This window comes from Phallusia mammillata, chromosome 2, assembly GCF_965637545.1.
Source record: "Phallusia mammillata chromosome 2, kaPhaMamm4.hap1.1, whole genome shotgun sequence".
NCBI lineage: Eukaryota > Metazoa > Chordata > Ascidiacea > Phlebobranchia > Ascidiidae > Phallusia > Phallusia mammillata.
In genome coordinates this window covers 13,551,911-13,577,488 of record NC_137253.1, presented here as the reverse complement: position 1 = coordinate 13,577,488, position 25,578 = coordinate 13,551,911, and the positions used below count along the sequence as shown (strand labels likewise).

The window sequence follows — 25,578 nt, the reverse complement described above, 5'->3', positions numbered from 1 at the left end:
CCGAAACGCACTTGCAAGAGCAGTTATTCGACAAGTGTCGATCTGCATCGATGCACACTTCAAGCGTTTGTTGTAGTGTTTTTTGTTATGTAACTTGGAAGCCTTTGCGATAGATTAATGGGTTTTCTAGAGATTTTCAAAAGTGATTAGATAAGAAATGTTTTGCCACTGCACACACAGGTGAAGAACAGTTTAATTTATTGTTATGTGACTCATCACTCAGAATTATGTAGCAAAGTATTTTTTGTGAACATGGGTTGTGCTGGTATTGCGCAGCAGTGTATTCGGAAACAGAAAGTAGTCGATCCTCCGAAACACTTCTCTCTCTCTGAAGGGAAACGTGTTTAAGCAGAGAATAATGCGAGCTTACGTTGACTTTCACCCCAGGCATCAATCTTTCAGTAATGTTACTTCAGAGAGCACCTTTGCTGCGGGTTGATCATATCTTTGAGTGCGTTTTAACACAAGGTTTGGCGCCATGCCGGCGTTAGACCAGCCCAGGAAATCTGCTATTTCAGAGTTTTCCCTTTACTGCCGAGATAGGAAAGAGGCACGCGAGTTTTGTTGACACAGCGTGTTTGGGCCAAAGTGAGTTCGCCTTCGGATTAACGCCAACCCAAAGGCTGTCCGTCATTGTCAATACATCTCCTTTATATGTAGGAACGCAAGCTGGAAGTTGCGTGATTCAGCAAAAGGCATGCTGGCAAACGTTCACAGTCAGACCCAGCATACAATTGTGCCAATGGCATCTGTTTAGCTGTTGAATAGCTTTTGTCGCGTCAGTGACCTTTAAAGATGAGTCAGCATATCGACGGGATTCAAGTGCCTTTGGGTAGACGAATCCAACCCAAAGGCACTTGATTCGAAATCTAGCTCATTGCTTTCCATTTCATTAACTTACGTTTAAAAGGTGTTACATTTGGAAATTGGATCGAGACAAATTGCTTATGTAGAAAGTTGGTGGTAAATATGTATATAACCTGGGTTCAAATACCAGCTAATGAGTTGACTATAACCCGAGACAGTATCTCGAAGTCAATGTTATGTATAGTATTTTGGAAGTGTAAGTGACGTTGTTGTGGTCGTACGTCATACTGGGCTACGATGAAGTTGTTTGTCAGGGTCCAAAGGTTGTAGATTGGTGGTTGAACTTTGAGTAACGTATAGTAATTATACCTGCTATGCCCTTTTATGTCCTATATAGCACCTTTTGACCCCAGTTTGTTGGTTGTTTATTGTCCTGTGTAGGTTCCTATTTTTAAAATCGTCTCGTCGACGTATATTATTTTTTATTTACAATTTAACTGTTGAAATAATTCAAAATGTAAGCGAGGAATTTGCCTAGTCAGGTAACTTTGCAATATTTAGCGAAAATGCATTTTAACAAACTGCTTTTCAACTATTGTTTGAGATTGCTATATTAAAGTGTCATACATTTCCATGTTTGGGTGAAATACCATTTACTGGTGTAACTTCTAGGTTTGAGCGCGAAACACAGAAAATGCGTTCATCTCCCAGTTTGTTACAGTTCTGTTGCTCAGTTTGTCGTGAAAACACTGACATTTTCCGCCCGAATTCCCTTGACAATTTCGCGCACAATTGAAGAAGCTTGAATCTAACGCCTTGCTTTCGGTTCCGTTTGATTTCAGTTGACATTTCGGACGTTAGAAATACCACTTGAACAAAGTCCATGTAGTTTCATGGGACATGTGTTCAACTAACGGTCAACTATCTGTGGGTTTTGCTCTGTTTTCCCATCCCATTCATGTGGTCGGCATGTCGGAAATAGCCGCTAATCACTAATGCCCGATAAAGGACTCTTAAGTGCTTGTTGTTTATGACCCTATAATTACGGCGTGTTGATTCTTTTTTTACGAACCTGAAAATACATGCTAGAGCTCTGTATATTTGCGGTGATGAACACCTCTTCACAGTGTTTGCCTTCCCGCGGTGAGTAGCACACAACGGCGTGCTACGTTCATCACGTTCACATAAGCCCAAGGCCGCTTTTCGCCCGAAGTAAATTGAGTTACGCGTAATATAGATGAGGTAGCGTCTCTGCCAAGGGGAGAAATGGTTGTCTTGGTTATCTGACTCAAAGAGGTTAGATATGTGTATTAGGTCACAAGTTTTAGAGCCCACGTTAAACAGGCACTTTATAATCAAGACCGGTTTTATGATTTCAAGAAGCTTTGTGCTGTTGACTGTAAAGGAGATTTTATTCCGTACCATTTACTTTTTTGATGGACGATCGTATATTTGAACTGTACTACCATGTAATACGCTTATCGTGATTTGATATTTTATTAGGTGATTTGCATAACGTTTAAATTGGTGTTTCAGCAAATTCTAAAAAGCGGTACAGAAAGTTGTGTTATTACTGTTTCAAATCGTCATGTAAATATTTTTTTTGCTGCAGTAATGTACAAGTTTTTCAACATTCTTAGCAGGAATAATCATACCAAAATATTCGCAAATAGTTTTAAATTGTTTCAAGGTTTTACAATTTTTTATACTGTCAGCGTCAGCTGGTGAACACCGAGGTATTTTCGCGATATTTTGTCAAAACTTAACAAACAAACTAGAGAAACTACTTACGCTAACCGTAGTATGTGGAAAACGGAAGTAAAACCTGGGATTTCCAGAGTGCCTTCGTTACGTATATTTTTCTATTCATCAATCTATATTGAACCGTTGTTGCCCCTTTTCCGTCTCTATTTAAACTCGTAGCCCATGATGTATTAATCATTCTCGTTTCTCATTATTTTTTCGTTCTTCTTCCTAATTTGGTAATTTAGATCGCAGATTTGCCAAAGAATGTTTCCGATTGAATAACTTTAAAGTAGACCTTTAGAGGATTAACTGTGGGGGAATTTGCGCTTCCACATGGATGTGACACAACCTTTTTTACCGTGCAGGTGGCATGTGTAAAACTTTAGGGATTTGGATCTAACACGCTTGCTGCTGATCAAAAATCTTTAGGAAACTTAATCTAAAGTCACCGCAACCTTTGAACTCTGACGTTGACAGAGCGAAGTAGTCCAGATCAAACAGATTCAGGCAATTCGGAAAATACCAGCAGTGCTGCCCTTCAACTCTGTGATCGTATACTGACACTCACTTGTCATCATATTTGTTGATTGCAAGATACACTTCGAAGGTAGAAAGGTAAGATTTGCGTTTATACTTCACATTTGTTAAACTGGTTTAAAGGCATGGCCAGGAATTCCCAGTGGAATTTTTGCCTTGCATCTCCTTTAAAGGTGTTGATTTTGTGTAAAACCGATGAAAGACCGGATTGGGTTTGAAGCCACGTTTGATGTAGTAGATCAATTGATCATTTTCGCTATTCTAAGCTGCGTTGCTTCGTTCCAGATTAGCTTTACCGACAAAACAAACTGCAAAGTTTGAGCCAAATACCAGTGTGTCGTGGCAGACCATAACAAATGAACCCTCCATCATCGATGCTTACGTACGCATTCCATAAAAGGGTTTGCACTTAACCACAAACGCCTTCAGCTGTCAACCAAATATCCAGCGAAACATTCAGGGAAACCGAGTTCGCATTTGTACTGCAAACCACAATTACCTGAATTTGCGTTGGTGTTAGCCTACATATATTGTATGCTTTTTTCAACAAACGGGCTTTTTAAATGGACATAACTAGTAAAATGTTAAGGTCAAATCAGCAGTATCAAGTCGCATAAGGTAATAGCGATAGTGTTAGCATCAATGTAATATTAAAAATGTCTTGATGTATATTTTGTAAAAGCGAGTATTTTAATGAATAGTGCAAAACAAATGTGAAAGAAACATAAAAACTGAATAAAATAACGAACTGGTTACCATCTGGCAGTGCCCTTAGCACAGAGGAAAGTTAAAACGCGTGTATCAACGATCCATAAAAGGTTATATTCGGGGCAAACTTTACAATACGGGTGTTACTGGTTGGTTTATCGCATTCATCGTGTACTTAAAATGTAAATCTATCAAACTGCTGGTAAATATTCCAGCCCACTAAGTGAAGTTTAATTCCCCTCTAGATCACAATGGATCATTATGGTTGGTTGTGCTGATATTTTGATAAAATCTTTTGATAAAATGTCACGTTTTCGTGTGAGGCTCGTAATACAAATTAGTAAGATAAAAAAAACTCACGGTGCAGAATTTTTTGAAATAAACCAATGATCATTACATCTTTGCTCATATGACGCCGGCAGTTAAAAAAAATGTGCTCAATGTGATTGCGTGCGCAGGTGCACCGAGCTTGAAAATTACGTTTATTTGGTTTAGCATCCGAACTAAGATTAAAGACCGGTCGGTATTTGTACAACCTGCACATTCACGTAGCTCTTATCTAACTTGCTAATTCCTACAAATCACTTTTTGACCGTCACACTAATCCTTGCGGACGATAAACCACAGCTGCATACATATAAGCATTACTTGGCACGAAAGATTATTAATGCTTTGAAATTATTACGGTGTGAGTTTAAACACTATGATTAACCCCATGTTGAGCAATTCTAGATTAATCTTTTAAAGGATCCGTAAAAGCCCTTTTGATTTTGGATTCGAGCCAATGATAGCGACGTTTGTGTGCAGTAGCCGGAATTTTGTCGCGAACTCAAGGTTAAATATGGAAACGTGCTCTAGACAGCATTTTCCGAATTCGTAATCCATTTACTCATTGTTTCAGACATTTTGCACACCACCCCAAGCTAGATTCAATGAATTACCAATAGCACAAGATTACCAAATACGGTTAATTTACTGGCACTTTACACAGTGCGTTTGACACTGTAACATTTGTCTACAATATTGTAAATTGGTTAAATTAAAAGGTACGAAAACTTACTGAGTAACAAAGCAAGACTGTATTTAATAGACTTGACTTCTGTACGGCCCTTTGTATGTTATCGTTTGATCAAGATTTAACAACATTAATACAGTCATGAATTATGCTCCCTTTACCTGCATTCAAGTCCCGGGAAAACAATTACCCAAGTTTCGCGTTAGGTTCAGGATATTATTTTACAGTGTTGATTTTCAAACTGAGTAGGATTTGCGGATTAGGCAGCTCCGTGTGAAGATAGAGATCAAGTTTGCACACAACTCGTGTGAGTTTGACCCCCGGGGCTATGCGACACCTAACACTCGTTCCGTGTCTCACTATGAACGCAATAATTTGAAGAGATTTAGCACCCGTTCTAGGTTCAACGGCGCCTCTTTGATTACTCGTATTTGTGTTTCGATATGTGTCATATGACTTGTTCGCCAACCTTGAAAATGTTGCATGCGACGCGAAACCACATTCTGTGATTGACAGCTCGTTAAATTCACATTAACTGAGTCATCACCATTAGATTCAAATACCTTTCCTGTCAATCAGATTAAGTCTTTTTGACAAATTTTAAAGTCAACTTTGTTTAAATGTTTCAAATAATTGATTTTTTGTTTAATTTAACCTTCAAACGACAGCTGACTTAAAGGTGAAGCGTTGCAATCATAGCTTACGTTGCAAATCGTGCCCAATTTTAATGTGTAATGGATAAGTGTGATTTGTTTCCCACTTAAAAAAGCCGCGATGTAAAGTCATACACTTTGTGCATTATCAACACTTTGCCGCACGTTTTCGAATGTTCAAAATTATGTTCAAGTGATAAGCACTTGCGGAGCGGAAAAAGGTACTTGAAGTACATCGTGTGTGACTAACCTTAAGCCGGATACCACGCTCGATTGCGTATCGGGTCATTTTCGCTCAAACCGGTGAACCGTATCGTTGGCCCTGATCCCGCGGTTCCAGACGGCCCGACTGGCCACACGAGACGAGTTGACGGTGCTATGACTTCCGAGGGTCAGTCATCGACTGCGATTTTTCGCAAATATGGAAGAATATGTCGATGTGCATTGTTGGCATGGCGTCACTATCAAGCTCCAAGTATACCTTGGGTCAAATTTTTGGCAACGTTATTCGAATATGAAATCGTACACTTTTGCGTTTGCAGATGGAAGGAAACTTCGTTCTGATGCTGGCCTGGATATTGGGGCTGATCATGTGTATATCTGCGCAAGGTAACCAGCCAAACCAGAATGTAAATGTAAGTACAATGATCTCTGTTTATCATCTTGGTACCGCCGAACACCAAATCAGACAACAAATAACCGATACAGCTGTTTAAGTTACGTTGACTACGATTTACGTTTATCGTGCTTAAGATTCGCAGAAGGGTTATTCAGAAAACCAAATTTTATGTAAAAATCTACATTTCCTAAAACACACTTTCTCAATCACAGCTCTTTTGCAAATCTTTGGCAGTTTAATATGTTGGTTATCCGTTACCTGTTTTATTTCTCAGTGCGAATCATCGTATTAGTCTTTTTTCTACTTTAAATGTTTAATTCAGGGTCAAAGTCAATCAGGTACGCCACTTAGCGGATGGAGTCTATGGAGCAGATGGACGTCATGCTCCCGCACATGTGGAGGTGGCGTTAGAGAGCAATTTCGTCGTTGTCAGCGAAGTCGCAACACTAACGGGTGACATTTATTAATTTTATAGTTATAATACTGTTAAACACTTCGAAAATAATATTGTTTATGTGGTATATTTTCATGAACGCTGATAATGATCTGAACTGCTGATATAGTGTTTGAAATAGCATGTTCAATAGTAGATTACTTGTGAATCTTTGTATTGTCTTCCTGTTGGTAAAAGTTTGAAACCGTGTATATATGAAAGTCATTGTGTTACCATTTAAAATTAAAGAGGTTTTTGTGAGCAGTCAATTCAGTTCTCATTTTTGACTACAACATTGACTTGTTGTTTTAGGGATGTTGCCATGAACAATGAGGAATGCTTGGGATCGAACAAAAGATATCAACCTTGTAATCGCCAGGTAGGTGGTATTATGATTTTTCCACGTTTTTACAAAACCTCAAACCGACACATTTCAATTGAGTAAGTTTCTCACATTAAGTCGAAAGCGGCCAAACTTAAATATGGCAAAATATGATTTTAAGTGATTTTGTAAAGCAGCAAATTTTTAATTTTATCTAGATCTTTCTGGTGTAAGACAAAATGACACCAGAAAATTTTAACTGGCCTATCTGTTTACATTTTGATTGACTAATTTGTAAGCACTGGCTTTTCAACAGCCTTGTCCCAATGGAAGGTTGGTTACAACCGTGGATCAATGCGCGGAATACAACCTGCGAGACTTTGGTGGAAAAAAGTATTTTTGGGAGCCAATGGACAGAGGTAAGACCTAGGTGTTCTAAAATCTCCACGCAAAAGTGCAAAAAAGGCCTAAAATGTTTTTTACCAATGCATGACAAGACAAGGGGCTTCGAGGTTCTGTGAATTGCAGCGCTTGCCTCTGGGTGTTTTGTGAAAGTGGGTAGCCTTATACTTTTTGTCTCTCTGAGAATCTGAATAGTCAGTGTTACGATGGTTTTGGTCTGTCATGAAGTTAAAATTGGCTCACTCAAGTGTGTTTCACTTATTTTGTCAAGGTGGTCCATGTCAGCTTTACTGCAGCGCAAGGGGTCATCGATTCTTCCTCCGACGTTCCACCACAATCACAGATGGAATGGAATGCAAGCCCCGAGGAAAGAAGACACCCCTCACAAACAGAGGACTGCAAAGAATGTGCATCGATGGAAGATGCGTGGTAAGTCGGTGCTAAAAATCCAAGATATAAATCGTTTACAGTTTTGTATGATAGATTCCATTTGCTTGAGGTTAGGTATATTGTGTAAATGTTACGAAAACAAACAAACAACACATGAAAAACCTGAAGTGGGCAAGTCACAAAATATAGGGAGAAATGAGCAAGTCACAAAACATTTTATAATTTTTTGAAATTATGTTGTTGTGTTTGATTCAAAGGACATATCTGTTGATTTACAAAGCATTTGCGACAATCAATAAAGTTAAACATTTTTTTACAATGGAAATATATTTTTTAACATCCAACATAAGTTATACAGTTTCTGGTTACTGTTTGCTATTTGTTCTCCTACGGGTTGTCCGCCCTTTGCTGTGGCGACCCGTAAATTGTTAAAAGGTGGTCAGACTATTCAAGCACCACTCCGACGCCAAGAATAAAGTTTTACGGCTCCAGCACGGTCGTGTGCATATTTACATGGCGGTTGCCTAAAAGTTCACGTTTGTACCCACTGCTTACAGGCTCCATACTATACACAGAAACATAAATACTATCAGGGTTAAGCTACTCCTTCAGGTGGTTGTATTGCTCAGTTGATAGTAAGGCGATAAATAAGTTTGTTTTTCACCGTATTGTTCTCTAATAAAATGAGTCTGAAGGTATTTACAATCGATAATAAAAAAAGTTATGTTGAAAAACTTTGTTTAGATCTGCTATACTTCTGTTTGTTTCTAAATTCTTTTCCATACTTACAAACCGAGATGGTATAGCACTGTCGTATTTAACTTACTTCCAAACTGCCGGATGCTAAAGTTCAAGATACCAACTAAACCGTTTACACATACAAGGGCAAATTCGCGTTTCTGAAGGAGACGCTCCCCAGAATGCAAACAAGTCCTGAATTGAAAAATCGGCGCCGAGTGATTAATGGAATCCAACGTCCGTCTTTCCTACAAATTGCCATAAATAACCGAGATTTAATAAAGGCGATAGCATTTTGCTGCGTTGCAAATATCACGACCTTTAGGTATAACCTTCCTGGAAATTAAGATGAAATTGTTGCCAACAAAAAAGAATGCTTAGAAACGAAAGTCTAATATATGTAATACTTTACGAGATGTTCGGCATGGCATTTACCAACCACCTCCAGAGCTACTAAGTTTCAGCAAAAAATTCTCGTAAACGTAAATTTCAGGTTTGATTACGTTTATTTGTTTTCACGATATATTTAAACAACCGCAGGAAGCAATAAAGGAAAAAAAAGAAGTTTCTGTACTTAATGTAGTCAAAATGACAATGGGTTCAACATAAATCAGTGCTTTGAAACTTCATCCAAAGCTGATGTGATCTTTAATGGTCTGTGGCAAAACATCTCTGTATTTCATATAATTACACACAGGTAAATCTGGGCGGATCCCGGTAATTATAAAACCTGTCAAACTGTTTCCTACTCATTTCCGTTAATGACCGCACTTCCGTTTAAGTTCTGAAATATACTACCGGTGCCAAACACGTTCGTGGCAGTTGTGGTCAAGTTTACTTGTATTTTTGCTTCATGACGTCAGCTCTGAAACCACGTGCCAATACTTAAATACGACACCCGCCGCTGGGTGGAGTTGAACATCAGTTTAATTTTCCAGTGTTGTTCATATATACTCACATGGACAGGAACTTGGCTGAATGGCCTGTAGCGCCTGGCCCAAAAACCTGATCGGGATTCGTCCCCAGGGGTGTCCTGGGTTCGAACCCCGTGAAATATATATAAATATATAAGCATTTTTTATATGTAAGCATATATATAAATGAGCATTTTCATGAGGTAAGCATTTTTTGCGTATAGTCACTGCAAGTAGGCACAAATGAATACCGAGATACCAAAATTGTAATATTATTCTAAAACTGGTTCGCACATCATTTTCCCTTTCGACGGCCGCAGTACGGAATCGTATTCCATTAATGGTCAGCATTGTGTCCACATGAACCCAAATTAAAACATGCTAAGCGTGCATGTCTATGTGGCCTGCAATACATATACTTCCATGATCCCAAATCAATAAAGTTCGTCCACACCGGTTTAGGGGATATCAAGCCAAAAAGATGCTTGTATTGTTATTTGTATCTGCAGGCGTAGTTACTAAACCGCTGTTTTAAGCTGTCCAAGTACACCCACTGGCTTGTCAGCTACTGCCGTTACACAACATCCCTATTAACTTTGAAAATGCCCAATCATGCCCGATGACTTGTTGTATTAGAATGTGGACTGTATTGGTCTGAGCTTCTGAAACCAGACACTTGGTCCAATTTTAGCACCAGAGCAGCCGGCGTGATCCCAGTTTAGCTTGGTACTTGATCAGGAAGACTTAGTCATGGTGTTGACTGTCATCTGTAAGACGTATATTAGGACGCCGACGTGCCCCCATACTTTCATCACAAGCCGCTGTTTTTCATTCACTTGCGTCATGCGGGGTTAGTGTAACGTCACACATTGATGTACGTGCCTGGCTTGACACTTTTTTGTGTGGTCTCATTGTACTTGCGGTATTTGTATATTCTTCGAAATCTTGTTTGTACAGTCGTAAAGCGTTTGATTTGGGATTCCTACACTTATTCGTAAGCTAAAATCTGTGTTATTACCCGTGCAGCGAACTCTTATTCCTAGAAAGGACAGAATGTGTCATTAAAGTAAATATTATGAAGAAAGGAACAATTTAGCTTGTTAATTCACGAACGACGACTTAAAAGTTACTAAATAAGCTGATGCTGTTTCGACGTCCTGTATGAGACACATTCAACAGGGTAATGGTTTATCATATCATAAAACATAATGCACGTTTGAAGTAATAAACACAGAAAACAGCGCTAAAAGTCACAGGTAAAAACCAATAGTTACATTCCGATACACTGAAGCGAAGATGTAAAGTCCAATATTTCATTTATTTCTGTGACATTTTAATCCCAGAAGATGAAACGAATTTACTTCGCTCGCATGTACACTAGAGTGCTGTCAACACTTACGTAAACACCCGAAATATAAAGGCATTTGTTGAGCTGGCCATATGTTCAAGGTCGACAATGGTAGAGGCATGATGTCTTGTATATGAATGCGTTTGATGATGTTATTTTTCAGCCTGCACAGCTGTGTAATTGAGCCTGTGTGTTTATCTTTTGACGCGGTCTATGTTTTTTTAGCTGGATGATGTCAGACTATAGGTTGTATATAGTTAAACTTGCGTGTCCCCCTTCCTGTTTCGTTTCCATTTGGTCGTTTCATATTACGGCATGAAATATTTATGCAGGGTTGAACAAGTTTGCATTTTTAAACATTTTTCCAACGTTTCATAGCAAAAACTGTTTTCCATGTTTTGAACTGAATTAAACTCAGCGGATGTCCATCAAAATCCGATTGACGTCAATTGAGGAATTTTGCCACAGCTTGTTTTCTTGACTAAAGTGAAAATCAATTGCGGCTGTCTGGAAAATGAATTATTTATTCTTACCCCAGACGTCTACAATTTCCATGGTGGTGCCGTCAATACATCTTTCTTTCAGAGATCTCGGCAGCCAATGCAATGCTTTTCTGAAAAAAAATAATTTTAAACAAACATTCCGGCTGATTCCGAGAACGATTTATAGTCCCGGCATATATGGAAGAAGAAAACTCATCCCCAATACTGTTGCAGGTTTTAAGAAGATATCGAATGTCTTTATATGAAATATTGCGCACTCCCAAGCCACGCGTCTGCGGTCGGCTCTTAAAACCTGCTCCATAGACACGCTTCCATCACCAAGCGACATCAAACATGTCACTAGTCGCCAAGCAATACACGAAAACAAAATCCGCCCAACACACAAACACAACCAGGAACAGATGCTCTCCCAATATCCCGAAATGCGTATGTCACGTAGGCACGGTGTCTGGCAGTCCTCCGCACCATATTTTCATCCTTTCCTCAAGCTGATCTTTTTATCCTCGCTTGCAGCGCATCAATCATTAAACACGCACTTGCTGCAAGGCCTGTTTTCGTTGGCACTTGATCGCATTGCTTAGCCTTCCGTGTACTTTCCTTTGCGTTTTAACAAGTTCGCCTCGAAGAATTCCTGTGGTCGAAGTGGCTTGAGGAACCACCTGCCTCCCTCTTCGGGTCGTGTGCCCTGCTGACGGTTTCTTGATTTGACAACTGGAGGAAATTGCCGCCTATGTGTGTTCTGGATGCAGCCTCCCGTATTTAACGACTCTGCTTCGATCTCAGATTAACATTTAGAGTTATTGTTGCTGATCCGAGGGTATTACTTGGTGTAGACGGATTTTCTTGCAGGTTTTAGAAAACAGATAAGCGAAAAAATATAATTTTCAAGTGTTATAATCTCTGGGCATGGGCTGAGTGTGCAAGTTATTAATGTAGTTGAGTGTCATATTTACGATCTTGATGTTATTCTATCGTCAGGATACACACATACTTTTGTGGATGTAATGTAAGGAAGTTATAGTTTTGATTTAGGTTCCATTTGGGAACATCGAACAAGAACAATGTAATCTGGACTTTGGTGTTTCCATTACAACTTGATATTAATATCCTACCACAACCAATGGAATAAAAAAATACTCCACCATAGCGGTTGTTTGGTCAGCAATTAGCTCGTTATAGGTCATATGTGGCGTCAGAGCCGGGAGCACGTTATATTTACGCAAAAGCCATTAAAGGCGTTTGAACAGTAGGCTCGTGGCCCACCTGTAAACAAGGCCTATAGACAAGGTAATGATGTGTGTTTGTCCAGCCTAGAGAGCTTACTATATGTGACTGATTCAAACCCAGATGGACTGTAATATGATGAGTTGAATATATCAGTGATTTAAAAGACTCGAGATCTGGCGATCTTTTATTGAAGGCGAACAATGTTTAGACATGCGTGAGAGTTAATTGTGTTCTTAGGTGCAGCATCCAGTTGTGGACTTTGCATTGTTTTGTCAGGTGTGCGTTTTTTCATTGAACATCAGCATGTCGAAATTTCTTATTGTCAGAATTATTCCCTACAAATTAAAGTAACTAAGAGTATACTGACATGAAGGGCGTTGTATTTAATACGGTGATTTCTAAAATTGTAATATTCCTTCAAGACCACGACGCACACCTGTTTATGCAAATAGGCTTTTACGTTTCAATCTTCTGACTCACACAGGATTTAACGTTGAATTATATTTACCTATTTTGTGACCGAAGGGTGTCGATGCGATTTTGAAGAAAACGTTTTAAGTTATATTAATATGACTTGTAAAAGACTTTTGTGTCAATTTTGTTCTAGATAATGCGGGCCAGTTTTTAAAGTAGCTAATCATGTTTAATGCTTGTGATTGCGCTTTTCAAAGTTAACACTTGCCAATAAATTTTCCTGGTCGAGACCTCAATTTTATTGAACTTTTCTGGGACCCGGCTTTGTTTGCGGTTCGGTGGTTTGGAATTGGGACCCTGGGAAGCTATGGGACATTTCGAACAATTCTTAGCAATTGTACATCGCGTGCCACGATCTATACTTTCACGTAGCATTTGGCGCAAGGAAGAAACCTCCGCAAGCCACAGACGCTCTCCGTGGCGCCTTTGATTCCTAACTTTGCATCATCAAAAACCTCAAACCGCTGAAGCTTTTGACCGACTTGCATCAGCAAACAAATCGTCTTGGAATTATCGATTGTAGAAAAACCGCACCATCTCGTCGTTGCACAATGCTTTCGCGAACTACCACGGGTATTTGGAAGTTAAGCCAAACACGCCAATCAAACAATGAACCGATGATAATTGAGGCTTTTAGATTTCCGCACCTGCCCGTTCCTGTTGTACTTCACACCGCAAACTAGGTCTAGAACGCGTATTACCTTGTTTGGGAGTCTTAATCTGCACTTTTTTGAGTTCAGGCACGAGTATGGTTTTTTTTACGTGGTCCTAGAGCATTTAGATCGGAACTATTTTGGTACTGAAGGTAGTCGTTAAGTAAATGCGCCTGCAGGTGGGAAGAGTTTTTTGGAACTTAGAAAGTCGAACAAGATGATGTTGCATTTGTTTTTGTGAAATAGGCAAGTGGTTCAGTATATGTACTAAAGTGCTTTACCAGGACTTAATTTGTGTCACAAATTTCTCGAATAGAATTTTCTGGAAAGGGTACATAAACTGTTCTGTTTGTGTCATGATTTTTTATTATTTATATTCGGAATAATCATATTGAATGTGGTCCTGAATTTTGTGTCCGACAAAATAAGTTCCTACACTATATGAAATTATTGTCGTTAGTTTCTCAAAACTGATAAATTGGGATCTAGCTTGTTGGTCAATACACGTGCACATCGCATTTTTAGTGTGCCTGAACTTCTCGAATCAAGAGTCGTTTAACCCTTGTTTGGCAAATCATTCGAATCGTAAAGATGGTGACATTCAGTCCCGGAAAGATTACTCTCTCAATCCACGAACTATTAAACCGAACACAGCTGTTACTCGGGTTTATATTAGGATCACATTCACGGGCAGAGACTTTGTTCTTAAGGGCCTTATTCATGACCTTCGGGTCATATAAACTTTTGGAAAACACGCTCAGCCTGTGGTCCGAGGCTGCGATTTTCGATTGTTACGTCATAAACGGTGCTTTGTGTCCACGATGCGCGAATAATAACTTCCGATGGTGACCTCACACTTGCGTTGATTGTTCCGTGTTCGAACAATAGCTATAGTATGCGGTCAGCTGGTCCGCTCGTGCCCACTTCAACGATTGTTTTTCAGGATGCCTGATTTGGGAGGACTTCGTTTGTATTACGATTTTCGCTTTTTATTGCCTGAATGGACTGGAATGCGACTCGTCAACAAGAACGTAAAAATCGAGAAAAACTGATGATGAGTGGTTATGTAATGTCAACAATCGTAAAATTTTTGACCTCCAGAAAAGTATTTGGTAAAAATGTTTTACTCGCATTTCAGCTTGGCTGTAAATCCGCGTCTAGCTATATAATACACGTTTTCTAGTCCTAGCAAAAATACAAGCCAGTATCTTCATACAAAACATTTGTTTCTTTTACTGGGTATTGTTTTTTCCATGTACCGTTTGTTTTTCCCTAAGACCTTATCTGTCTGCAAAAAAGGCAACACATTTTTGCTTAATTATTATTTCAACAGACATGTTTACAGTTATAAAGTAGCGATTTCTGGTGGGCGCGCGCGTTCAATGAGGCCTGACCACATGGGTTACGTCTTCGACGTTTTTTCTTCGCCCAGGTAATTCCTTCGCAAACACAGAGCGGCCTCAGTAACTCTTCTACTATAAGCTTTGTTTGTCTGGGATTAATCACGCCAAAAGCTTGTCCCCTAACAAGTTGATCCCGCCTTCTCCTTGTCGAACACAGCAAGCCACTTTGAGCGCACGACCGTACCTGTTTTGGCGGTGACGTCATTCCGTACATGGTTTTAAGCAACTTTTCAAACATGCCTGCTTGTGTGCTTCCGCCTATTAGTCCCGGGAACCTGTTTACAACTTCATGATCGTAGTGTATACCGAGAGGGCAAGATTGAGTTGTACGATAAGGAAGTTTCGAGGTATTTAAGAACCCCGTACGCTGCTAGCCGTGTAGTGAATAGATAAGTAAAACCTTTTTTTATTTTCAAGCCCTAATTATGTTGCTTGCTTACTATTTTTCTTCTGTGTATTGAGCTTGGTCTGTAAGAGTGCTTTTCGGGATTTCGAAGCTTTAGCAATTGGCTTTGGTTAGGGTTTCATAGGGAGAGTGTGAGTGCTATATGTACGGTTGCATTGCGTGACAAACGCCAGTAGATAGAATGGATATCTGGATTATACGATATCGGATTTCGTTGCGTTGGCTTAGAAGTTTGCTTGTAAAAACGTTGGATGCCTAGGTGCGGTTATCAATGAACTTTACTTAGCCCATGTACGTAAGTTTGGTACAACATAGTATCCATATATGTCACCAGCATCACATATTTTGGTTTGTCAGTTAAAGAACATGGCCTGGCCTAAATAGATGTTTAGAGCATACTTTTGAAACTTCAAGAATTTGTATGTATTGGGTAACACTTTCACTTATGTTTAATTGGCCTTTAACGTTCTTGTTAAGATAGTTTGCAACAGGATATACAATTTTGTGTTGATTTTCCAAATTCTGAGAACATCAGCTTAGAGTTGTTAGTAGATTAGACAAAAGTTACAAAAAGTGAATTGGTGGTTTCGACTGTTCCGAACAGTTTGGGCGGAACTTTTGATAAAGTTGTTGATTTGTCGATTTACATTTTCGCCGTTTTGTTCATATTTGTTCAGTTGGTCAGCTTACGCACAGTCTGGCATTTTCTCTTCTACTTAAATCTACTTTTGTTTATTGTGGCAACAGCTGTAGTTCTGTGCGCACGAAGAACTGACAAAAATACATTTATATGCAAAACTGAATTGTCCTTTTTGACTTCGCAAGTAGCGGTAACCGTATTTCCATGTTTAGGAAAGTTAGGCAAGAAGTGAACACTGACCTAAACCAAGAGTTGTAAATCAGAATTGTTACTAAGGTAAAATTAAAAAAAAACAGTTAACGCAATAGAGATTTTCAAGGTTGTTCAGCATTGTCTTGTTACTAAACCCACTGATTTTCCAAATGGGCTACTTCATTAAAGTCAAAGTTTAACGACCGCTTTCAATCTACAGACGTTACTGAATGTGGATTTTGTAACAGTACTGAAACATTGATAACATTTGAAATATTGACTACGAACAGTCATGGCAGTCAAAGTCTTGGTTCTTGTGTTGTTTGCAACATCTTTGTGCACCGGGTATAGACTGGAGTCGATCAACAACTTTTTGCATCCTGACAAATCATTTCTAAACGGAAACTGGACCCCAGTAGTAAGAAAACTTCCTGTAGAAAGGTTCATTTATAAACCGGTAAGTTTTTACCTGTTTTTTTTTGGTTATTTATTTCACAATTTGACCCAGTAATTAGGTAACTTTAAAAAAACAACGACACTACAATTATGTAAAAAGTGTTTGACTTGAAAAAGACTTTCAGTGGAATTGATTCGAGTGAACAAAACTACATATTTTGTCCGCAAGGTGGCACGAGAGGACCTATTTGTGTTCGTAGCCTACCAGTTTCTACTTTAGTAGTCGGCAAACATAAGTATAATTACAGGCCTTTCTTGTTTTCCATGTAATTGCGGCTGTACATTTTATAAGACAGGGGATAATAGGATTTGGCCAATAAATCAAGTAAGTATTTGTTGCGGCCGAATGTGTATCGCTAGTACTGTACAGGAAACACTTTCTCCATTCAAGCACCTATTGGTGTACTTGTCTTTCTGCTTCACGGTCGGTGCCACGTTAACTACAACTTGTTTAACCCACTCAAACGGTACTGCTTCCTATTATTGGATCAAGGCCTACAGTGGTAATGTACAAACTGGGGAGGAATACTTTTTGCGAATTGCTGATCACGTCGGTGGTTAGGGAGAAAACATAAAAAAAATGGAAAATGGAATAAGAATGACTCTAATTTATTATTTTCTTTATTATTTGCGTGCAACTCTTAACCGGGACTTTAGTGATCACCCAAGATGATTCTGTTAATTGCAGGTTTTTTTGAGATTTCAAAACCTCTTACTCATTTCTGATGTTCATATCGTTTAAGGCACTTGGGTTTTGCAGTCGTCGCAAACCATGATGTCACTTGTCACGTGATTAAGCGTGGGAAAACTGTCGACAGTTCGCGCCAGGGAAATTTTTGCAGAATATGTTCCCATGCGGCTAGAACCACAATCCCCTTTGCCTGATAGCCAAAGCTTGTGTCAAAAACTTACGTTTCAGCTTAAACGGGTAAAATTACCGCCATCCAAACGCCTTCAATCCAATCAAGAAATCTAAGAAGCTATACTTCACGTACAATAACCTCTGCGGTTCTGGTTTGTAGAGAGGGGCTTGTATATTGGTCGTATCGAGCGTACATTTGCGTCAAGTTGGCTTGGGTTCACACGACGTGATGGGCGGTGGAAAGGCAGGTTATGATTCCCGTCTTTAATGTGGGATTCCGATCTACGGATTGAGCGTCTGGTTGTGGGTTGGCACTGAATGGTACGCTTAAAAATGGGCTGTATTTGATGAGAGACCAATTTGGTGTATTTTTAATCTCATTTTAAGGTCATTTGACACAACAATCTGTTCTAAAGCGTTACGATATACGTTAGCTCGTTAAAATATCTTGCTTCTATTTTTGTACAACTTTATATGGAACATTTCTCTGTTTCTCAAACGCTTGCTACCAACACCAAAACAGAAATAAAACTTAATTTTGTGCTGTACTAAACCGTGTTCTGTAAGTGGCCTGTCACTGTTCACAGATTCTACAACGAATTACAAAAGTTTCGCACAAGTCTTAACCTAAAGTCATTACGCCCATGCCACCTTTCTCCATATGCTACTGCTCACAACATCTATCACTTGCTTGCCAATACTTAAGTACCCGGCGTTGCTCAGTAACACGTCCCGTGCGAAAATCGCAACCGTCTAAGCAGGCACCGTCAATTAACCTGTCGCGTGGATGCGATATTACAAGCATCGTGAAGCGCTAAAAGCTAATCAAGCAAGGTTTTGAATGCCTGAAATAGCCGTATTTGTGTGGGCAAAAAATTAAATTTGGTTGTTGCGTGAAAAACTTCCGTTGCGGGTTTGCATACTTCGCTTTGATGCGCCCGTCTGTATAAATATCTGCGCGCTTTTGGCTCGTGTTTTGCAGTGTGTGGTATGTTGTACTATAGAGCAGGTAACTTTCTACCTGGCACTGTGTAGGTGTTGGTTTGCCGTAATTGCTTTGCATGGACAACAAACGCCGCAATAAATAATGGTTTTGAGACGCAAAAACCAACAGAAGGAAACCATTATTTCCACAGACCTTAAATACTGATTCTCAGATCAAACAATATCTCTATATTTAAATGACAACCTTATTCGACACTGTTTTCTGTGAATACCCAAATCGTGAGTGTTATTTTCTTTTACGCTCAACTGATTAAAGAACAGTAAACGAGTTTTCATTTCATGTCGGAATTTCCCTTTTGTGTCCTTTTTGTACAAATACTCAGTATACATAGAAAAACTGGGAAAACGTGTTCTAACCCAAATTTTTAAATTGCATTGTACCTTGCGCTTGGCACTTTGTGACCTTCAGCCTACTATGTAAAAAAGCAAATATGCCCAATTTATTGAACTATTTCAGGTGCGAAAAACACATGTTATAGCCCATTTAGTACTCAGTAAATTTTGCCTACTGTACAAATTCCAAAGCTGTCCAAACAAGTTTATGATTACCAGAAAAAGTTGTAAGCCCGTACAGGCCATTCAATTCCAGCTAATAACACCATTACAATTTACAACCCTATTCCTTCCTTCACAATTGGTTCCATTCATGCCCGCCAAGATTAAGCGGTTGCTTTGTAAACGGTGTGGTTTTATTTGGTCCGCTGTATTCCCAAACGATATTTCAAATCAAGGAGGTCGACTTTGAACTATATGTTTCCTTAATAGGCGGTTTTCTGTGGGAAGTTAAAGCCGGTTTTAGTTCATAAGAGTAAAATTTGGTATTCTCAAAAACGCCTTGTAATGTTTTAGGCCCATATTGTTAAATGGCGTAATTGCTGTGAAATGCCATAATATAACTATTTAGAATTAAAAATTCAATTTTTTAATTTTTTTATTTGATGGTTTAATAGGATTTTTTCTACAACAAAAAACAATACAAAAGTCGTCAAAAAAATAAGGTATTTGTCCGTCGATTTCTTTTCGTTTTCAGTGGGATCAAAATCGGTACACTAATCCTCTCATTTTCTTTTCTAAACCACAAAGATTCTAATCATTTTAAACACACACTCTGGAAAAATTACCTTATCGCTCTAAACCTGAAGGTTCGTCTTGCAGCAGTCTGACGAGCGATAAGTGGTAAACTGCAGCCGGTTTGTGATTTTTGTGCGCCCCCGAAATGCCGCAAGTTCAAGGAGTAGTAGGATTAACCCCTAGCATCCTGTTCCCAACGTTGGGTCGACACTTCAACGGCCCCCAACAACGCTTTGTAGTACCAGAATTGAGAACATTACCCCCTTAGTTGTATCGTTAAGCACTAGATCGGATTTCATCCGTGTTTGCTGTTATAGTTTTTATTTCATCTTCAAACACTTCAGGTATATAATATCGGAAAGGGTAACACACCACAGTTAACTATATCCCTGTTTTGCTTGTGTTAGGCTAAACGCTTTTTTGTGTGTAAAGGGATATGGTAAATAATCGTACTTCACAAAACGAATGTATTTGTAGTTGTAAAATGTTAGCTCACAAGATGCCAAGGTTCGAATATTTGCGCAGCTTTGCTTTTCCTTATTTGTTTATGTATACAATCTTGAAGAGCGAATTAATTATGCTTTCTTGGTCCTTTTAAATGAACTGTAAATATATTTAGGTCTTTCGCAAGACGGCGTGTCTTCCACAAGCTTGGGCCATTGGACTTTTCACTGCATATGTTTACAAATGTATTTCATGATATTTAATTTATGTGAAATGGCTTTGGTGAAAACGATGTGTTTTAACATTTTGTGTATCAACACGGCACACCTACATGCATAAACAGCTATCCAGTATTCTGTCGTTATAGTTTATTTTCGTGATTTCGCTAATTCCAGTGAACTCCGCTTAAGATAATGCGGCTTACCGGTGCCCGTAACCGAGAAGTAATCTCAAATCTGATAAGTCAAAGGTTGTGTAGTTGATTGCGTTGATGGAAACAGTCCTTTTATGACCTGTTTTTTTGAAGAACCTTGCTTTAGCTGCATTCATTTCGGAAGGCCTTGACAAATTCGCAAAAGCTGCTTTATTATTAGGTCTATTAAATGGGATTACCGTTTGTATAGGTTCTGACTGTGCAATTAGTCGTAAAGGTACATTTAAGTTAATTCTTCCATTCAGGTAATCACTTGATATTCAGTTTTTGCGTACTGATAGGTGGATAAATGTCAGATTAGGCTGTGAGGTAAAAGTGTTTTTTTCGCGTGGGTGCGATTTGCTTTTGTACACACCTATACGTAAAAATTAGTAAAGCAAAACTTCAACAGATTCGAACTATCACGACCGAAAACTAAATCGGGTCAGGTTTCCTGTTTTGTTTGATGAACCTTTGGTGTATAGAACTAACAAAGGTCAGATTGCTTGGTCTATTTTTCATTTCAAATGACCTAACCCGTGTATAATTCAGCGTTTCCGAAACAGCAACCGTATCTGCATGACACAATGATTCCGTTGTTTCGAAACAAATCTCCCTTAACAAAGTTAAATTTTCTCAATACACTGATCTTTATCTCATGAATCTCGTCTTTCAATTTTTCCACGTTATTTAACTCCAAATGACTCCATTGCGCTATAACTAGATTTTAAGGATAAGTAGGAAAACACCAGAGGTGGGTGAAGTAATTGGTTAATTTAAACATTTTTTGTGTACTTGTGACAGTTTTTTTTAGTAAGCCCTAATATTTTTCATGAAAAATCCTTGGAAAAAGATGGAACGAACGGACAAAGTTGACATTTACAAACTGTCAAACACGTTTGAAAGAGAATGAAAATTTGAAACAAGGCACCACTACCGCAAAAATATCGTTTTGTTTGATGGTAATAGCACAAAAAACTTCAAATATGTTTCGCACACATCGCACATTTGTTGCCCCGACAACATAGAAATGTTACTAATTCAATCTTCTGCCAAAACGCCTGCATGCTTTCGATGAAGAGATTTGGAGAAAAGAAAGCATAATGAGAGAAGCGCAAGAAAAAGGCAATTGTCTAACCGTTTGGAAAGGTTTTCAATTCGTTCAGCAATAGAGCAGGTCGGAGGGGTCAGGCGTGTTCTCATGGTTAGCACAGTTAACTCCGAATGGCAATCACTAGGGGAGGAAAGGCTTGTTGTTCGCAGATTGTGGTTACCGCGAGCCTCGTTTTTTATCTTTGCGGTGTGGTTTTTTAATCATTGACTCCCGGGCGCCGCTGCCGACGGAACTTAACGAGTTGACGAGCAACAAAGCAAGGCATTGTTCAGGATTGCGAAAAGATTTGCCGGGGCGGTGCGATAGAAAATACGGCTGATAGTTACGAAATCACGCGATCGTAACTGCTTTGTTTATTGACGACCAAACTTCAAATGTGACTTATTTGATTTTCTCGCATTTTGATTGTTTTATTGCTTTGCGACAAGGCGATAGGTATTTTGTCAGTTTTGCGGTTGCTCCGAGGTTCGAACCGACAACCCCAATATTTACCAAACCCTCGCGCAATATGCTCTTATACGATCGTCATCTGTGCAAGTTCATGGTTCTTTGCTGTTACTGAGTGTTTTTGAATAGTTTCCGCTTTATTGTCACGTGATAAAGGAAAGTGTTTGACTTCAGCTAAAAGCAGCATGATGCTAGTTGTTGTTTCAAGGTGTTTCCAGTGTTGCAAAACAGCCTAAGATTTTGCAATTGCGTCCTAAGTTGATATAAGAAGGGGGGATTTTTGAGACAAAACACGGGCTAATTATCCCCACAAAATATTATAAATAACTTGTACAAGAGTTATTTTTATTTGTGCTAAAATAAACTGATACAATTTTGCGCTAGATTTCATTAGGTCTGTGTCAAAACTTACGCGACAATCATCCTTGCCCAGACAATGCAAGCACTTGACATTTAAATTCCCCACATTAGGGAAATGTAATTCGTGTACACGCTGTCGTGAAGCGTTGACTTTAACTCATTGATTGACAGCCCTGTGTACTTCTTTTGAATTCGCTAGACAGGGCAAATACGTAGACAGATTTTAAACGTCAGTGAAGTCGCGCTTTGTAACAGATAATAATCGCCCCCAAGTTTGATGTGCTCTTCTCCCTACGAACGTTGCATTCACGTGGTTTGCGTGACCCGACGTAGCGCCGGGGTTCGCCTAAACTGCTAATGGCTTCCTGTATGTCGTGATACTCGCCTTTCTTCACCCGAGACTTACACCACGAGAAGAAGAAAGTGTGACTTCCTAACCTTCCGTATAAAGGCCTCAGATATTCCACAGTGTCCTTGCAAACCGCCTCAGCCCGACTATAGGGTTGGAGTCTCCAAAAAGTTGGTGCAACGTGGCAGAAAATATGTAAAGGCATTGTGGCTTTTTAATGCGCGGAATAGAACTTTGCGCCGGTGTGGTTCAAAACCGATGTTTGCAAAACACACTCCAGCATTAAAAACTGGAATGCGGAATATGAAACAAACCTTGCATAAAAGCAATATTGCGTGAAGTCCGTTACAGTTGCAGAACATATGGCGATTTGTCATGGTTTGACAGCTTTAAGTTTATCGTCAGAAAACGTTTTGCTGAGAAGCACTTTGTTAATAGATTTTTGTGGGATCCAGGGCAAACATAAAGCATGGACTGGTTGGTTTTGTTTGCGAACTCCATTAGGGCGCTCTTAACCGCCAGCCGCTCGCACTTGACGATTCCAAGGGCGTTCAATGACGCTCTGGCGTTAATACCTGAGACGCCGCCGCTGCTGCCCGGTTTGTTTTTTTCAATTATTAATAGTGCGATTTTTCCGGCTTCAGGGGTGGCCAAGGGCTCACTGACGTAAGTTACTAATCGATTTTGGATAGATCCGCGACCGCTGCTCACTCGAAATGCCGCCAAAGTTAGAACTTGATCTCGAGGTTAGACCCAGTCTTGGCCCGCGTTGTGATATTAGTTCCTTTAATGGATAGTTTTCAGATTTTAGGATCTTACAGTGGATTCGTTCAGATAGGGTGTGTAACCACAATTGAAGTTTATTGGTTTCCAAATATTTGAGCTGGAGGAACTTTTTTTTAGGTTGTTGAGTTAATAATCTGCAAACTGTTTGATGTCGGCGGTGTACTTGGCGAGTATGTTAACATTTGCGGCATGGGCATTGTCCGTGCTGGAAACGGTTTAGGTCAGCTGGAATGGAAGGCCGAGGGAGCGACTCAAAATGGGTTGAAAACTTTTTAATATTTGTGAGACATTACGAGAAGTTTGACGATACACTGCTGTAACTAGTCTAAAAATCGCAAACCTGTCTATAATATAAGGTTGCGTTTGCGGCACCGGTGTAAAAAATTCAGTAAAATAAAGTAACTCGCTACGTTTGACCTATTTTTGTTTCTGATCAAAGACATTAAAGCAAGCGAAAAAGGAGATGAAAAATTGACGAAGGTGAATTGAGACCATCAGAAAAGCGCTGTAAATCGATAGAGCATGTCGCAGGATCGTGTTGATAGTGTAAGTTTACGGGCAATCTGCCATGTCAATAACTGGGTGTGCCCTCGTAATGCGACCTTCCCAGGCATGCGAGAACTCAAAGCAGTAATACAACCATATTTAGTACAGCTTAAAGTGCAGAAACTTTACAACAAAGACGCATGTGCGAGGTTTTGATGGATTCAGGCTGTTTGCTGTTCACATTTGAGGTCAGGTTTGTGTACTACCATTCTGCAGCAATATTTTGACTGTCAAGTAAGCTTTTAAACTAACGTATCCATAACGGATTTCTGTACACGTTCCTGGTGTAAATTTTCCCGTAAGTAGGTGGCTTGTTTAGGAAGCATCACCCAATTTACGAGTGCCGAATTTTACACCATTCAGTGCACCACTGATATTTACTCTGTCGATGTACACGCGTAAACGTATCTAGGCCAGCCAGCGTTGCAACAACAATAACAAGTTTGGTTGACGGCGTAAATTGCTGTGCGTGATCCAAGTAAAACCACATCACTGGATTTCTAAGAGCGACCGACAAACCTTGTTGCCATTGGCCCGGCTCGTTTTCAATGCGTAATGTTCAGTTTGACCGTGCTTTGATCTACGAGTCTTGTGTGAAGTACAACGTAGGAAGCGAAGATTAAGTGATCTGGTTACCTATTGCCCTCCCAAATTGACGTAACTTGGAGTGTGATAGTCATGTCGCCTGTTTGACATGTAGATTGCGTCATTTTTAGCCACCGTCCGCCGTTTCCGCATTTTGATTTCGAGTTTTACCAAAGCCTTGTGTTGATAAAGTGGCTGCTTTGTATTTGACTGACGGAGGACACTAAAAATAGAATACGATTACATCACCTTGCTCAAGAAATTAACTATTCCAGCGCCTTGAAAAGGAAGCAAGTATTAAGGTCTAAAAACACAAGCAATTACCTTGCTGCGACAATGCTTTTTTATGTGTTTTACTTGTGAAAACAGTGTGTAACTTGAATAATTTACCGTTCCTAAATTGCCAAATAGCCATACAGATAGTTCGAGTTGGCCCTTGGATGAAAACATTGACAAATATAGACTATCGTCAGAGCCAATACGACGGTAATTAAATCAGCATCAATTAGTGGCTGGGGCAGTTCCAAGTCAAAGAGAGAATTCTGCATCTTGCTCCAGATGCGCCATTTGAATGTGAGTTGTGAGCAATACAAGATTGATTTTGCATATAGTGTCGTTGTAGTAAAACTCAAATACGTCGAATAATCGAAAATTCCTTTTTAAATTGCCAACTTCCTACTTTGCGCATATAAAGTCCTTCAGCAAAAATAAAACAAAAACTTTGTAAGTGAAGATTTTTTTAATTTGTTTGACTATGTCTTGGCAATGTTTCTAAAAACAAATTGCAACATTCTTTTCGCACATCCCTTTGGCAATGTCACAAAGCTTTGGCAAAACTGCGAAAACCGGACGCACTTAGGCTCCATAAAGATCGTCAATTCGCGCACCACACTTGGCATACACATCCAAGCGGGCACAAGGGAAATGCTAATTGGGTTCTCTGTCTCGGCTTTCAATTAAGTAGGGGTTGGCAATCTGATACCAAACTTAACGCGACCATTTCAGATGTGA

General features: G+C 39.4%; 1 protein-coding gene across 3 annotated transcripts in view; it reads left to right on the top strand.

Moving 5' to 3' along the window:
- LOC145214971 (thrombospondin type-1 domain-containing protein 4-like) overlaps window positions 1-25,578 on the top strand; it is a 57,470-nt gene continuing 31,892 nt past the window's right edge. The window contains exons 1-7 of one of the 3 annotated variants that reach the window (XM_080083620.1): window positions 1-588; window positions 661-3,168; window positions 6,009-6,101; window positions 6,408-6,538; window positions 6,831-6,897; window positions 7,157-7,259; window positions 7,514-7,671. In XM_080083620.1, the coding sequence (XP_079939746.1) occupies window positions 6,009-6,101; window positions 6,408-6,538; window positions 6,831-6,897; window positions 7,157-7,259; window positions 7,514-7,671 (552 nt within the window). In that variant the 5' untranslated portion in view covers window positions 1-588; window positions 661-3,168. Of the gene's footprint in view, window positions 3,169-6,008; window positions 6,102-6,407; window positions 6,539-6,830; window positions 6,898-7,156; window positions 7,260-7,513; window positions 7,672-16,366; window positions 16,588-25,578 lie in introns of those variants that run through there. The other 2 variants (XM_080083619.1, XM_080083621.1) reach the window with 2 other exon arrangements.